Source organism: Debaryomyces hansenii (assembly GCF_000006445.2).
Source record: "Debaryomyces hansenii CBS767 chromosome C complete sequence".
Lineage (NCBI taxonomy): Eukaryota > Fungi > Ascomycota > Pichiomycetes > Serinales > Debaryomycetaceae > Debaryomyces > Debaryomyces hansenii.
This window is the reverse complement of record NC_006045.2, coordinates 263,801-279,806: the sequence shown is the minus strand read 5'-3', so window position 1 is coordinate 279,806 and position 16,006 is coordinate 263,801. Positions and strand designations below refer to the sequence as shown.

The following is a 16,006-nucleotide window of genomic DNA, read 5'->3' as shown; positions in this document are numbered from 1 at the left end:
AGTTAGCACAAAACAACATAGAAGTTGTTCGTAATTTCGTTCCATATATCTTAGCACGCGACTGGTGAAAAATTGCATGTGAAAAATTGAACTGAATTTTGGGTTCATTTTCACATGCATTTATTAATATTTACTAGGACCAACGAGTTATAACCCAGCTGGTCAGAACGAACATCGCAAGTATAGGTATATTCATGGGTAGGATAGAAGTGGCAGTTCTTGAGTGCTTTCAAATACTTAGAAACTTAAAACCAGTTTTACAAAGTGTGGAAGTAAAAGCCACAGTTGTAGATCAACGATGATGTAGTGCGATTTTCGAATCTCAGATAAGGAGTTATAGAAAGGACCAACAAATTTACCATACATATACAATGATAACAAGTATCCTTAGCGGCATATTCGGAGACATGGAGTGCAGTCATAGCACTGCACAAGTGAATATTTTATTAGTGAGAACGTATCGAATTGTCAATAAAATTGTGGCGTTTCCTAATCGATCTATATGGTGCATAAAGAGACTGCGAAATATGTGGAAATTTGACTAATTGCACATATGACTGTGGATTGTGGATTGTGGACGCTACGGAAGTACATTTGAAAAATTTCATGATTGGAATATAGCAAAGGCACATTGTTGTGGTGGTGGGTATACTGGCATTATAAATATTCGGGCAGATCCTGGAGGTTAAAGCTTTTGATTTAGAGTTCAGCTATATTTTCATTTTCATTTAACGTTAACATTTACGAAAGTTTAATATGTCATCAGGAAACAAATTCGGAAACTTCGATATCCACTTTGTGGAAGGCACCGACGAAATAGAACAAGACGGTACCTTGGTCATCAATAAATTGAACAGAGACCAACTGAAGTTCCCTGATTTTTTGCCAACTTGGGATCCAAGACAAAAGTATCCACCATTGAAATTTTTCAAGCATGAAGATCCGGGTGCTAGAGCCGACAAGTCGTTATCAAACTTATTTCCAAAAGACTCTGATCATGTCCAAAAGAGAATCACACCTAAGTTAGGAACAGAAGTCACTGGCATACAATTGTCACAATTAGATGATAAGGGAAAGGACGAATTAGCCTTGTTCGTCGCGCAGAGAGGTGTTGTTGTCTTTAGAGAGCAAGATTTCGCAACCAAAGGTCCAAAATTTGCTACCGAATATGGTAGCCACTTTGGTCGTTTGCACATTCACCCAACTTCAGGTGCTCCAAAGGATCACCCTGAATTGCATATCACGTATCGTCGTGCCGATGAAGGTGAATTCAGCCGTGTCTTTTCCAATAGACTAAATTCTATCGGATGGCACTCAGATGTTTCATACGAATTACAACCACCAGGTACCACATTCTTCACTGTTTTACAAGGTCCTGATGCTGGTGGTGACACCAATTTTGCAGATGTTGTTGAAGCTTACAACCGTTTATCTCCAGAATTCCAGAAGAGACTTGCAAATTTACATGTTTTACACACTTCTGAAGATCAAGCAAGCAATTCTCGTACGCAAGGTGGTATTGAGAGAAGAAAGCCGGTTTCAAACATTCACCCATTGATTAGACAACATCCAGCTACCGGTGATAAGTTTATTTACTTGAACCGTCCATTCTCTAGAAGAATTGTTGAATTGAAGGAAGATGAATCCGATTACTTACTTAACTTCTTATTCCAACATATTGAATCCGCTCATGACTTACAATTGAGAGCTAGATGGGAACCAAACTCTGTTGTTGTCTGGGATAACAGAAGAGTTGTTCATTCTGCTGTTATTGACTGGGATACTCCAGTATCTAGACATGCATTCAGAATCACCCCACAAGCTGAAAGACCGGTTGAAGATTTGAAGTATTTGAACAAGGAAGAATACGACGTTGGTGACGTTGCTGAAGCTTTAGATAAGCTTTTAAACTAATCATTGGATAAAAGTACATAGATCGTAATTGATAGGACAAAAATTAAATTCATATACCAAAGCATTTAAAATTCAAGTGTAGATAATTTCAAACAATGAATAAATAAAGGCGTTAGATTTATTATAAATACATATATTATAGGCAACAATTATTAAATGAATAAATACATCAGATTTATCTATTGATCAATACATATATTACAGGGAACACATTACTATTATAAAAACAAAGTTGATTAATGAAATGGCAAGATATTGAAGATTTAGACTCAAGCGTTATCTAATAAATAATTTGTGGCCGCTTCTAAATTTCCATTTTCCTTAGCTAGAGCTTTAGCCGCAGTGTTTTCATCAAATCCCATACCAACCAATTCTTGAATTGAATCGTATTGATTTGAATCTGATACTGCTGGTTGAGAATGCTCTTGCGAAGTTGGCTCAGAATTACCAAATCCTGCAAAAAGCTGCTCCCATTCATCATTGGAATTCTTGTTAGGTTGTTCAGATGATTGACGATTCAGTTGTGAATAGGTGGCGTCGCTTTGATTTAATGGCTCGTTGGTAAAATCTTCCGATAACCCAAATTCTTGATTTTGACCTTCAAATTCATCATTCAAATTATCATCAACCTGAGCTACTTCAAGATCATCAAATTCATCAGCGAATAAATCTTTTCCATGATTTTCAGGCGCAGCAGGCTGTAAATCATTAAAGGCACTATCGAAATCATCACGAGGTGCTTCATTAATGCCGTGCGATTCCTTAGTTTGACTTGGTAAATTATCCACCGCATCATCAAAGTTATCATCTTGAGATTCATCATCAGAGGAGCTTTCATCATAATCCAATTCTTTAATTGGTGGAAACTCATCTTCAATTGAAGGGTGAGGCAAATCAGTATCTTCTTTAACATTCAGAGGATTCTGTATAACAAATGATTCTTTATTCCCAGTTTCAAATTGCTTGTCTTGAGAGTTATATTGATCTCTTGCATCATCCGAGTTCACCATCTCAAAAGATTCCACTCCAGATGATAACTTATCACTGGATTCTTCTTGATTATTGAAATTTTTAGACTCATTATGGGTGGCAACAGCTGTTCCCGCAGTGTTGGGAGCAGTTAAATTATCAATAGTATCACGATCGCTAACTTCGTCAATATTATCATCACGAACAGATAATGCCGCATTATTTTGAACACTGGAGGTCAAAGAATCTGTTCTTTGAACACCAACTAACATGCCAGGCATTCCGGCCATACCTGCACCAATACCTGTATTAGATCCTTCAGGGAATTGAAAATCTGAATTGCTTGGTGACGTTACAGGAGTTTCATTTCCATCAGTATCTTCAGTCATTACCGTAGATGAAGGCGCAGTAGCATTTGTGTTATTCTCCTCAGTAGATTCGTTGGTAGATAACCTTGGAAATCTATCACTAAGTTCATCAGTGGCTTGCTCAGTATTTTGCCTCGAAGCAGTTGGGAATGATGATGCATCTTTGTTAATATCTTGCAAATCATCAATACCTGTCAAATCTGCACTTGGTTTATCTCTAACTTCATCAACCAAGTCGCTAACCTTGAACTTCGAGCTGAAACTTCTTTGTTCATTTGTATCATTCGAATTATATGATTCTTGTTGTCCATCTCTATTAGAAGTTGATGACTCATTGTTACCCATACTATGACCGACCATACCTGCAACACCAGCAATGGCTGAACCAACACCAGCTCCCAAAGCCATGCCTTTAGCATTACCAAATAAACCGGAATTTTCCTTAGAAGGTTGAAATTTGGATAAATCTTCATGTTGCTGAGCCAAATCTTTGCTTTCCCTTTCGGAGTTGCTTTGTTGTTGTTCAGCTTGATTGAATTCTTCTTGTAAACTTTTATTACTACTTTCCATTTCTAAAAGCTTATCTTTTAATTCTTGGTTCTTAACAAGTGATACTTGAACCTGGGACTTTGTAACCGATAACTTATTTGTTAATTGCTGAAGTTCGCTTGCTCTTATTTGAGTCTGTTTCTGAAGCTCAGCATTTTCAGCATTTAAATTACCTAATTTTTCTTTCAATGATGCATTTTCTTTCTGCAAGTTTTCCATTGTTACTTGTCTTTCATTCAAGTCAGAGGTTAAACTGTTAAATTTTGCTTCCGATATAGATGTCTCTGACCTTAATGCTTCTGTTTCCTCTTTCGCAGTAGCCAAATTAGCCTCAACTTGATTAAATTGTTGAACTTCGCTTTCATAGGATGATCTCAAGGTCTTTAATTTGTTGCCAATATCTTGCTTGGTTGATAAAATCTTAGTTAATTCTTGCTCTGCTCGACTTTTCTTTTCATGCAATCCTGAAGTTTGGGTAGTTAATGACTTTATTTGGTTTGAGAGATTAGCAATATCTGAAGTTGCCTGGGATAATTGACCAGAAATCTCAGGATCAGCATCGGCCAACAAGTCATCGTTCTGGTTTGGTAACGATCTCTGTTGTTGGAATGAGTGTTGGAATGAGCCCTCACGCGAGACACCTCCGGCATTATTGTGCGCTGGAATAGGTGGAGGAGATTGATACCCAGAAGACGTTGGTTGTTTCATAGGTGAGGATGCAGTACCAAATGTTGGTGGTTGATTCTTCACAGGTGGAGGAGGAACAGATCTTAAAGCATCATAATTAATTTTTTTGCTTTCTGACACAGGGGGTGGTGATCTTTGTTCAGCTTCATGATGAACATCTTCACCCAATAAATCTTCCTCTACCTTTTCTTCTTTAGGAGCAGGGAAGGATTGATGTTTATTTATCAAAGTTTGACCAAAAGAAGAAGTAGGTTTAAACGATTGCGACAAGTTTTTCCGAACTTTTGGTAAATCACCAGGATGACTCAAATCACTACTTGAAGTACGTGTTTCAAGCGAGCGGTTCGCACCGGTTGGTGCTGATGAACCTGCATTAGATACAGTTGATGCAGCATTATTGGTATTGGCGCCTGGACCAAAAATGTCTACCAAATCATCCATAGCAGTTTTTTGCTTTTCAATTGGTTTTATTTGGGAAGCATCTGAATTAGACTGAGGTTGAGGTTCACCAACGCTCTTAATAGATTCAATCAACGAATCAGGAACAATATTTGGTAATTTATCACCAGCCAATTTTTTGTTAACTAAGAACAACGCTATAGAAAATTCTAATTTTGTAAAAATACCAGTGTTTTGTATATCGGCCAAATCCCAAACCGACGCCAAATCTTGCTGATTTAATTTTGAAGTCATTAAAATTGAAGCTACTTGATCAGGAGATAAATGACCCTTCTTAGATTTATCCAAATTATCGAAAATAGAGTCATATTGTTGTTTCATAGTACGCGTTACGGTCCAGCTATTAGCATCTTGACTTACAGAAACATCTCTATGTGGTGATTGCGGTTGTTGGAATTGATTTTGTGTACCAGCTGAAGAAGGATGCCTGACAGTAGTTTGCTGCGAATTGATAGAGTTATAAGAAGCTTGACGAGAACCCGGGGATTGAAAGTTAGCTTCAGGAGATTGAACTGATTGCCAAACATTCTCAGACAAAAAAGGTGGTAGTTGCTTGATAACACCACTCAATAAACCATGAATCAAATGCATAGCAATTACAAAGCTGGGCATATCCAATTTACCGCTATTGTCCCTATCAACCAAACTCCAAATTTGACCCAAAGCCGCTGTTGGTAATTTTGCTTTCATAAAGATATCTCTAGCCCTATTTCCATTTAACTCTCCTCTTGGTGTTCCGACAGTTTTAATGAAGAGTTGGCTAAATTTTTGATAATCGGCGGACGAGATCGATGAAATTGGATCTTGAGGCTTTGACTGGAGCGTCGCCGTATTCTGAGGAACAATTGCGCTAGGTTGCGATTGCATGAACGAACTATTGGTGGATTGTGGTTGCAATGGACGTGGTGGCTGCGCCAAGTTCAAATTGGCAAATTTCGGCATTGGACCTGGCGTATCTCCCAACGTCGAGGTCGGATGCTGTCCAGATTGCGTGTAACCTATTAATCTCATAGCATGACAAAATCCGAACTGCGTCAAAAACCCCAAATTGTTATGATCAGCAATTTGCCAAATCTCCCCCAATATAGCCGGCGGTAATCCCGATTTTTCAAACGTCGATCTGGCCTTCTCTCCAGATATAATTCCCGTTCCCTCCGGATCCAAAGACTTGAATAACTGTGAGTATAATTTCTTTTCTTCTGGTGTAAGTCCCACTTTAAACGTAGGGGTAGCTAGCGCCTAGTTAGTATTCATAATCTCCATCCCCAATCGCAATTCGATCGATCTAAAAAAAACATACGCAGAGAAACACTCATAATCAATCTTGTACTCAATTAATGTCAAAAATTCCTATTAATATCAATTTATATTATAAATTTGAAATTAATTGGATCTATGTCCCTATATAATACTGTCTAATTTCTTCCCTAGCCATTAGTAGACGATTACAGGAGCAATTATGTACATTTGCACGACTTTCCATGAAATAGGAGCCATATGCACTCCTATTTACGACAAAATGAACGATTATTACCGATTTGACTACAATGGAAGACGTACGGTTGGGTTAGAATAAAGAAAGTTGTAAAAATGTAGCAGATAACCATTTCTGAAAGGAGTGTGACGCCACAATGATGAAATACCGGTCGTAACTGACCAGATTGACCAAATTGACGGGGACCAGAGAAGGAGCACGACATTTGGCATTTGCAAATAATGTCGCGTGCAAAGAAATGTCGCGACGTTTTTTTCATGTCGATGAGATAGATTTTTTTCTACACTACAGTGAAAAATTTCATTAATATTAGAGTTTTTAGTAGATATAGTACCCCTATCGCTCTTTTAAATTCATATTATAATATAAATCAGCAATGAACAGAGGAAGAGGTGGATTTAGAGGTGGCCGTGGTGGTAGAACCGGACCATCTCAATTTCAACAAGGACCACCAGATACCGTTTTAGAAATGGGTGCTTTTATGCAATCTTGCGAGGGAGATATTGTTTGTCGTTCCATAAATGTTAAAATTCCATACTTCAATGCTCCAATCTACTTGGAGAACAAAACGCAAGTCGGTAAAGTTGACGAAATTTTGGGACCTGTGAACGAAGTTTTTTTCACCATTAAGCCATCTGAAGGAGTTCAAGCCGATTCTTTCAAGGACGGTGACAAATTTTACATTGGGCCAGATAAATTATTACCGTTAGAAAGATTCTTGCCTAAGCCAAAGGAATTCGGTACCAAACCAAAGAAGAAGTCAGCCGGTGGTGCAGGTCGTGGTGGATTTGGAGGCCGTGGAGGAGCCAGAGGAGGCCGTGGTGGATTCGGAGGCCGTGGTGGAAGCCGTGGTGGATTCGGAGACCGTGGTGGTCGTGGTGGAAGCCGTGGTGGATTTGGTGGCCGTGGTGGAAGCCGTGGTGGATTCGGAGACCGTGGTGGATTTGGTGGCCGTGGTGGAAGCCGTGGTGGATTCGGAGACCGTGGTGGACGTGGTGGTGGATTCCGTGGTGGCCGTTTTTAAGCCTTTGAGGTATAATGTTTAATCATAAAATCATCAGATTTGAAAGTTCACTCATCATAAATCACTGAAATTTTTCTCAGAAATAACGTAACCCTAAATCGATCTGGCATTCATGCTAAGTCGTCTATGATTATCAGTATAAATTGAAACGCTTCTTTTTATTTTCTTCTATTTATATTCAATCTCAATTACACTATTACACAATTACTAGTTTAAATATATTATATTGCTTTAATAAGATGCATTTTTTACAACTATCCGTTCTAAGCTACATGTTTGACTTGATAAAATCTTTTTACATTAGTCTTTGAACCTTTGTCTTCCTCCTAAGTGCATTTTGCTTCATCATAGTCTCTTCTTGAATGGCAGCACCACTACCTACTGTATCTTCTTTAACCAATCCACAACTCAGCAATATTTCATATCTAATTTCCTTATATCCTTGCCTGCCAGGTACAAACTTGTTCGTTTGTACATTATTAAAGAATAACTTCGGTAAGGTTACAAGATTAGACATATTTGATTCTTCTATCATACTACCAAAGTAGTCAATGACCTTCTTATTGCATTGTTTTATCAAAGTTGCGTTGTTGACTCTTTCTTCTACGGATTTGGGCTTATTAGCATGTTTAGAATTGATTAGCTTTTTTGGCATGAATTTTTGAATAACTTGGTCTACCTTGGTGAAAATTAGATCGAATGAGATCCCTTCACTTATTAAGAAGTCTATTATATGTAAGTCTTCTTCTTGAAAGCCTTTCACACTGTCTATTAATACAAAAACCCTTCTCAACGACTGTCCCTTGGTTATGTAATCTGTTATAACCTCTCCTTGTGACAGCTCTCCAAATTCACCGTAACCTGGACTATCCATTATTCTCAATTTATTACCTATATTGAAACAGTTGAGCGTCTTAGTGTAGCCTGCCCTCTTCGAAACAAATGCATGCTCGGTAGATAAATTGGCCGACTTATTTTCTTCTCTGTTAACTAACAAACTATTGATCAACGAGGATTTTCCCACATTCGTGTTCCCTAGTAATAGAACCTCAGGCATCGGTTTGAGATGTTCTGGTTGGATTCCAAACGTCTTTTTAGAATTTAATTGTGTCAAATGGTACTCCGTTTTCCTATAGGGCTCAACCTTAGATAATTTCTCTGTCTTTTCTTCCTTTAATCTTTTATATTTTATATATGGTATTTCATCATATTTATCTAACGTCCACTCAAGCTTAAAACTAGAATTATTAAAGAGTGCCTGCGTTTCAGAAATTTGTCTTCTTGTTGGTTTGGGGTACTCTTTATATCTGAAATGGTCAGTTAATTCGTTTGGTGATATAACAAGCTTCGTGCTATCCTTTGGAGGAATTTCTGATGGCTTTAATATATTAATGTTGCATTTTTGAGATGGGTGCTCTTCCTTGTTAGTCTCTTCGGCTCTATTGAGAGATGAAACAAGATAGTCAATCGAAGCTCTTCTCTTAAATATTAGCGAGTTCGAGCATCTAATGCCTGGTATAAAACTCCGTATAAACCTCATTTATTTACCATTTTGATCAGAGAAGAGTATATAGTAAGTAAATTTTCTGGAACTGATATCTACATTTCATTACCTGCATGTAACATACGTCCCAAAAACAACAAGAGATATATATTTATGATACACACATTTAGTGAATCAGGACTACAGTATATATTATTAGATGGCTTTAGAATGGTATCTATAAGAATACCTGTTCTTATAAGTGAGTACATTTTTTTAATGTGAAAACGACCTTCAACTGGTATAAGAATGAAACCAAAAATTAACACAGCTTTTAAGTCTTCATCATATCCCTTATATTGGCTGCATATTTAGGGTTTGCACTGATTCATTTACATCATGATAAAGCTATACATTTTATAACATTTATGGTACTCACGGTTGAATTTTACTTCATCTTTAACACGAAGCGAAAGGAATTGAAGATGTTACGATATATTACTCTATTGGTTTGCACTGGTGGTGCTGGAATTGGACTGGAAATTCTACAAAGTGTTGTAAATCCTACTCGTGTATTTGATATAAATGATATTCTCTGCAATATTGCGGGAAGTCTAGTAGGAGTGGGGATCAGTTCAGGGTATCTGATGTGGATAATGAAGAACAAGAGACCACAAAAACAGAGTTATATAATGAACGTTCGACAGTCATCGAACAGAATTGAACAGGAAGACGTGGTTCCGGAGGAAGAAGACTATATTAAAATAGAAATGAAGGATGCTGCCGAACAAGTGTGACTTGTCTGGATAGTTCTTGTGGTTAAAACGATGGTATTTAAACCTCGCATTTAACTGAGGTTTGAGAAGTGTATAAGAAAGTCATCTCTCAGGTGTTCATTATAGAGCAAATTGTTATCACCAGGACCAATTTAGATCTAGTATAAAACTCCTTCGGAAATTACTGTGGAGAACTTAAGAATTACAGCTACAAACTTGACAAACATTGAAACAGCCATTTCTACAGCTGCCAAAGTTTACTCATTACATTCATTACATTCAATACATGATGGGTATAATCTCATATCTATAAATTATAGTCATACCCGTATATCTCAGCTAATGATAGCATGATGTTATTAGAAAATTCCTCATAAACACGGATATGCATCGATTATTTGGATGAAAATCGATCATTGCATTTCGAGTTGCATCATGGGAAATCTTATATATCTAAACACTCAATTCTATGCCATGTATCTACAACTACCATGTTGTATTTTGTTTCATCTCATACCAAGCCTTGTAGAACAAAATATGGAATTTACTGTATATAACGCGAAGAACAAAAAACAAACAATCATAGGTAGTGAATATGAAAAAAATACATAACTTAGACTATTGTACTGTTAAGAGCTATATACGGGACTTAATTATAGGAACGAAACATTCATTCCGAATATTTATTGCCTACAACTATTCTTGTACGACGCTCAGTTGAATAAAGAAGGTTTGAATTAATGTTGCTGGGTATAACTTCGGTCTCGAATGAGCCAAGTAGCACTGAAGAGAATAAGTATGGTATGAAATACAATTCTAGAAGAATATCCCTTCCAAGATTTACGAGCAATGATGATGTCTTTGATGAAGATAATACTGAAGAGACAAACGATGCAACAAATAAGGAAAATATCCCTAATGGTAACGGCGTACCACCCGGCTTAAGGGAGAATGAAGACCCTGAAGAAATTTATAGAATAGTGTCGGGCGGTTCTAAAAGGGGCAATGAAGAACAAATTGAACAGACGCCAATAAAACCCCAGAAAAGTAGAATGGCGAATTTCAATGATTCACCAAGAATTGTTGGAAATTCTTGGTCTTTTTTTAATAGGAATGAGGACAAACAAGAATTAAGATACGACAATGAAGATGATGAAGGTAGAAGCACAACTCCATATACAAGTCAGCAGGCAAAAGAAGACGACCAACAGCCAAATGGAGATATTGAACCGGATTTACCTTCGGGCGATGTTGAAAGCCCCGGGCAGATTAGCCCCCAACATATTGATGAATCTTACAGAGAGGAGGATACCAACCAAGCTGACGTTACTCAAGTAAGCAATGAACAAGCGGCATTACCACCACAACCAACTAGGGGTCAATCATTTACGAACTTTTTACCTGCAAAGTTTGGCGGTCGATCGAATCAAAATACAGGTGCAAAGAGAAAGTTTCAATTTTTTAGTCGTAAGAATAAGAATAAGGATAGAGAATCCAGAAGAGGTACGACTGTCCCAGCGCCAGATGAAGATGAGGCTGATCGTGCGACTGGGGAAAGAGCCCAGCTTTTAGTCGGGACTTTAATAATTGGGTCTCCTGCCATTAATTTACTTGCATCCTGTCTATTAGAAGATGAAAAAGGTATTTCGAGGTCACCATTATTATTGACATTAATCGGCTTCAAAATTACTGATATCTCACTGACAATTAATACGAAGAATAGGAAATTTAGAATTGACTTGGAGTACGGAGTTGGACCTCAAAGATTAAAATGGTCAGTTGAAAGAAATGCAAAAGATTTATTATACTTACATTCACGGTTTAAATTCGACAGCTGGAAGAAAGAAGTTGTCCGCAGTAAGAATTCTGATTTGCCTAAGTATCCAATGCCTCCTCTTAGGACTCGTGGAAATAATGAGCAAAATCGTAAAAAGTCAGGAGCCAACCAAATAAATCCCGGTAGAAGTAATCAAACAAGCTTAGATATTAATGACGAAATGGCCGGAGTAGATGGAATGTTAGAAGCCCCCGAGAATGATAATGCATCTATTGCTACAGGAAGAACCTTCACCGATCGATTGAGAGCTCATTTAAGTAATATTTCGTCTGTTTCAACTGAGTTACAGTCTCCAGAACAATTGCGAACCAAAATAGTGAAAAATAAAGACTATATAAACCAGGTGACTAATTATTTGAACGAGCTAATTAAATTGGTAGCATTAAAACCTCAATCGAATAAAATATTTCAATTCTTCGAGATATCACCGATATCATCCTTGTTGAGTTACGAAACGGGTTTCCTTGGTAAACAGGGTGTAGTTCATATTGGTGGTACTGCCAAATCGCAAGGTTGGAGGGTTGGTCATTTTAAGGCCAATGATTTAAAGGGTATGATTGACAGGCGTTCTGAGAAATGGCTCTTGGTTAGAGGCTCCTATGTTATGTATGTCGCAGACATCAATGCAACGTCACCTTTGGAGGTATTCTTAGTCGATTCGAAATTTAGAATTCATTACCATGGAGATGACGATAAATCGTTCCTACTGGCGAGATATGATGAAGAATCAGATTATGATGATTCCTCCTTGATTCACAACGTATTAGGACGTTCAGAAGATGCAAATTCAGAGGATGCCCATAAGAATGTATTCAAGCATTTGAATATCGTATTGGAAAATTCCGAGAGAAAATTGGTCTTGATCCCAAAATCATTTAAGGAGAAAAAGCTTTGGATTAAATCATTGACAGATATGAAAGCATCAACAATATGGTCAGAGCCTCATAGATTCGGTTCTTTTGCACCAATTAGGACAAACTGTTTTGCTCAATGGTTTGTTGACGGAAGAGATTATTTCTGGGCAGTATCCTCGGCATTAGAAATGGCCAAAGATGTCATTTTCATCCATGATTGGTGGTTATCTCCTGAATTATATTTGCGTCGACCAGCTAATGGAAACCAACAATGGAGAATTGATAGAATATTACAAAGAAAGGCTCAACAAGGAGTTAAAATTTTCGTGATTGTGTATCGTAATGTTGGAAGTACAGTATCAACAGACTCATTATATACAAAGCATTCGCTTTTATCTTTGAATGAAGATAATATTCATGTAATCAGATCTCCAAATCAATTACTTCAAAACACTTACTTTTGGGCTCACCATGAAAAATTATGCATAATAGACCAAACAGTTGCATTTTTAGGGGGAATTGACTTATGTTATGGTAGATTTGATACGCCAGATCATGTGTTGGTCGATGATTCAAAGATGGATTTCAATTCCTTGGATTCAGAATTCTCTGTCACACCAGAAGAATATATCAGATTCCAAACATTCCCCGGTAAAGATTATTCTAACCCTCGTGTTAAGGACTTTATGGAGTTAGATAAGCCATATGAATCAATGTATAATAGAAATGAAGTACCAAGAATGCCATGGCACGATGTTCACATGGTTACTTCTGGTAAGGTTGCCAGAGATTTATCTAGACATTTTGTTCAAAGATGGAACTACTTAATTAGACAGAAACGACCAAGTAGATATACTCCGCTACTTACTCCACCACCTGACTTTTCCGATGAAGAAGCGGCTGAAATGGGGTTGGACGGAACTTGTGAAGTCCAATTGTTGAGGTCTTCCGGTAATTGGTCTTTAGGATTAAAAGAACACGAGCAAAGTATTCAGAATGCATACTTAAAATTAATCGAAACATCCGAGCATTTTGTTTATATAGAGAATCAATTTTTTGTTACGTCATGTGTTATTGATGGGAATGAAATTCAGAATAGAATTGGTGATGCATTGGTTGATAGAATTATTAGAGCTTACAACGAAGGCACTAATTGGAGAGCCATAATAGTGATTCCATTAATGCCTGGGTTCGAATCACAGGTTGATGAACCAGATGGATCTTCTGTTAGAGTGATTATGCAATGCCAATTTATGTCTATTTCGAGACAACCAACTTCGATCTTTGCTAAATTAAGAAAGTATGGAATCGATCCTGATGATTATATCCAATTCTTTTCCTTGAGAAAATGGGGTATAATTGGACCTGACAGAACTTTAGTTACAGAACAATTATATATCCACGCTAAGACTATGATTGTGGACGATAGAGCTGCTATAATTGGCAGTGCTAATATAAATGAAAGGTCCATGAGAGGCTCTAGAGACTCAGAGGTTGCAGCAGTTGTTAGAGATACGAATACTGTTAAAAGTAGAATGAATGGTGAAGAATACTTAGCGGGAAAATTTGCATACTCCTTAAGAATGAGATTAATGAGAGAACATCTTGGTGTGAGTGTTGATGTTCTCGATATTGTTGAAAGACGGTTCAACAGATTCGAAGAATTTGCTCATACATCCCAAGGCTTAAAAGCAAGAACCAGCAAGTTTAGAAATAAGGAAAACACCATTCTATCTGCGATGGTAGAACTTGCTTCTAGGGATATACTTGATGAACCAAATGGTACATACAGATGGCAGAACTACCAAAGAGTAAACCAAGTGGACGATTCAATTGATCAAGTTCCGCTTGATGATGTTGAAGAAGACGAAAAGGGTCAAAACATTCCATCCCCATTATCGTTACCTATATCCTTTAGCAATAGGACTGGTACGAATGAAGCAAATAAAGGTATAAGAGATAGTAAAAAACATTCTTACGATGCCCGAGTTCAACATAACGAAAATCATAAAAAAGACGTCTTTGGTGATGGTCCAGATAAGTATAAGTCTAAATTAGCTAAAAGAGCTAGGTTGAATAGTGCACGGTTTTTAAGAGAGCTTGCAAGTAAGGCAATGGAGGAAAATCCCGTGGGAATTTTCTTACCTGATAGTAATGTTGTTAAGGAATTCTTAGAATCAGACGATTGTGAAATGATTGATGAAATGGATGAAGAATCAGAAAACATTATTACAGAAAGAAACAGGGAAAGGTGGCAACTATTGAAGAAAGTCTCGTATTTGCAACGTGTTGCAGCAAGAACTAAAGACCAGACTGAAGATGAATCAAAGAAGCGTGTTGCAGCAGGTATGGAACTATTTAGCCAGGATCCTTTACCTCAAAATACCAAACAAGAAAACAAAACAGTTGAACCAATAGATAGTATTGACAACCCAAATCAGAAAATTATTTCATCTCTTGATCCTAGTAATTATAAGTCACCAGCTTCTACTAACGAGAAAAAGTCGTTTGATCCTTCTCTGTCATCGGCAGATTATTCGGATGACATACCTATTGTTTCATTAGACGAGGAAGGAGTCCGTCAAACTGTACAAACCGTAAACTCTAAGGGAATAGAAAATTTCAGTACATTTGTTGATCCGTACGGGTTTGAAGATCCATTAGATGAGGACTTTTATGAGGATATGTGGTATGAACATGCCAGAAGAAATACTGAGCTTTTCAGAATGATATTTCATACTCAGCCTGACGATGAAGTTTCATCATGGAAAGAGTATAAGAATCACTCAAAGTTGCAACGTGCATTTTTGCTTTCACAACAACATGAAGCGAAGTCAAGAAAGCAGAATAAATACTTCAATGGTGGACAGGATGATATGAGTTTTCTGGATAGTGAAACGGATAACAATACAGAATACCGTAAACCTGATATGAATAAGAGAAATAGCCAGGCCACTATTAATGTTAAGAAATTAGAAGACGTTGGTCTTTTAGGAGAAGTCCCACTGTCTTCAAGTAGCAGTTCATCATCATCAGCCTCAAACATGCGTAACGAACCACGGTCGAGGTTTAGACGCAACAATGCTAAAAGCAATACAATCCCTGAGCTAGATGAAAATGAAAGTGACACATTTGAAGATGCGGAAGAGCATATGGATTATGACGAAGAATCAGATTCTAGAAGTCCCGAATCTGAAAATAACCAAAAACACTCAGCACAGAATGGCTCAATTCCCCAACTAAATGTCAATGGCGAGACTTATAAGCAAAATGATGTTGATGACTCTCCAGCTCCAAAGAAAACGAGGAGGGGAAGAAAAACATTCAGTGCTAGAAGAAAGGCTATATTGGGTGAAAGAATATTCGAAAGAGATACTGCCGAAAGAATATTAAGGGAGATCCAAGGCCATTTGGTCATTTTCCCAGCAGATTGGTTGATGAGGGAATTAGAAGGTGGAAATTGGTTTTATAACACTGATAGGATTCCTCCAATTGATATTTATGATTAAGATCGATTTTGCTATTCTATCGCCACGTTTTATCCCTTCACCGGTAATTATCTATTCTATTGTTTCTAGCTATTTTAGAATA

At 37.4% G+C, this 16,006-nt stretch overlaps 6 protein-coding genes across 6 annotated transcripts; 4 read left to right on the top strand and 2 right to left on the bottom strand. All coding sequences in view use genetic code 12, as the record gives it.

Moving 5' to 3' along the window:
* Positions 1-756: 756 nt before the first annotated feature.
* DEHA2C03036g (DEHA2C03036p) lies at positions 757-1,914 on the top strand (the record flags this gene model as incomplete). Its single annotated transcript, XM_457814.1, has 1 exon — positions 757-1,914. One exon carries the CDS (start codon positions 757-759, stop codon positions 1,912-1,914), a length of 1,158 nt encoding a protein of 385 aa, XP_457814.2.
* Positions 1,915-2,183: 269 nt separating this feature from the next.
* DEHA2C03014g (DEHA2C03014p) lies at positions 2,184-6,262 on the bottom strand (the record flags this gene model as incomplete). The annotated part of the gene is made up of 2 exons (XM_002770114.1): positions 2,184-6,178; positions 6,247-6,262. The coding sequence occupies 2 exons, from the start codon at positions 6,260-6,262 to the stop codon at positions 2,184-2,186; spliced, it is 4,011 nt and encodes a 1,336-aa protein (XP_002770160.1).
* A 555-nt stretch (positions 6,263-6,817) lies between these two features.
* On the top strand, positions 6,818-7,465 carry DEHA2C02992g (DEHA2C02992p; the record flags this gene model as incomplete). The annotated part of the gene is made up of 1 exon (XM_457810.1): positions 6,818-7,465. The coding sequence occupies one exon, from the start codon at positions 6,818-6,820 to the stop codon at positions 7,463-7,465; it is 648 nt and encodes a 215-aa protein (XP_457810.1).
* A 295-nt stretch (positions 7,466-7,760) lies between these two features.
* DEHA2C02970g (DEHA2C02970p) lies at positions 7,761-9,005 on the bottom strand (the record flags this gene model as incomplete). The annotated part of the gene is made up of 1 exon (XM_002770113.1): positions 7,761-9,005. One exon carries the CDS (start codon positions 9,003-9,005, stop codon positions 7,761-7,763), a length of 1,245 nt encoding a protein of 414 aa, XP_002770159.1.
* Positions 9,006-9,376: 371 nt separating this feature from the next.
* On the top strand, positions 9,377-9,745 carry DEHA2C02948g (DEHA2C02948p; the record flags this gene model as incomplete). The annotated part of the gene is made up of 1 exon (XM_457808.2): positions 9,377-9,745. The coding sequence occupies one exon, from the start codon at positions 9,377-9,379 to the stop codon at positions 9,743-9,745; it is 369 nt and encodes a 122-aa protein (XP_457808.2).
* Positions 9,746-10,464: 719 nt separating this feature from the next.
* On the top strand, positions 10,465-15,924 carry DEHA2C02926g (DEHA2C02926p; the record flags this gene model as incomplete). Its single annotated transcript, XM_457807.1, has 1 exon — positions 10,465-15,924. One exon carries the CDS (start codon positions 10,465-10,467, stop codon positions 15,922-15,924), a length of 5,460 nt encoding a protein of 1,819 aa, XP_457807.2.
* Positions 15,925-16,006: the final 82 nt, after the last annotated feature.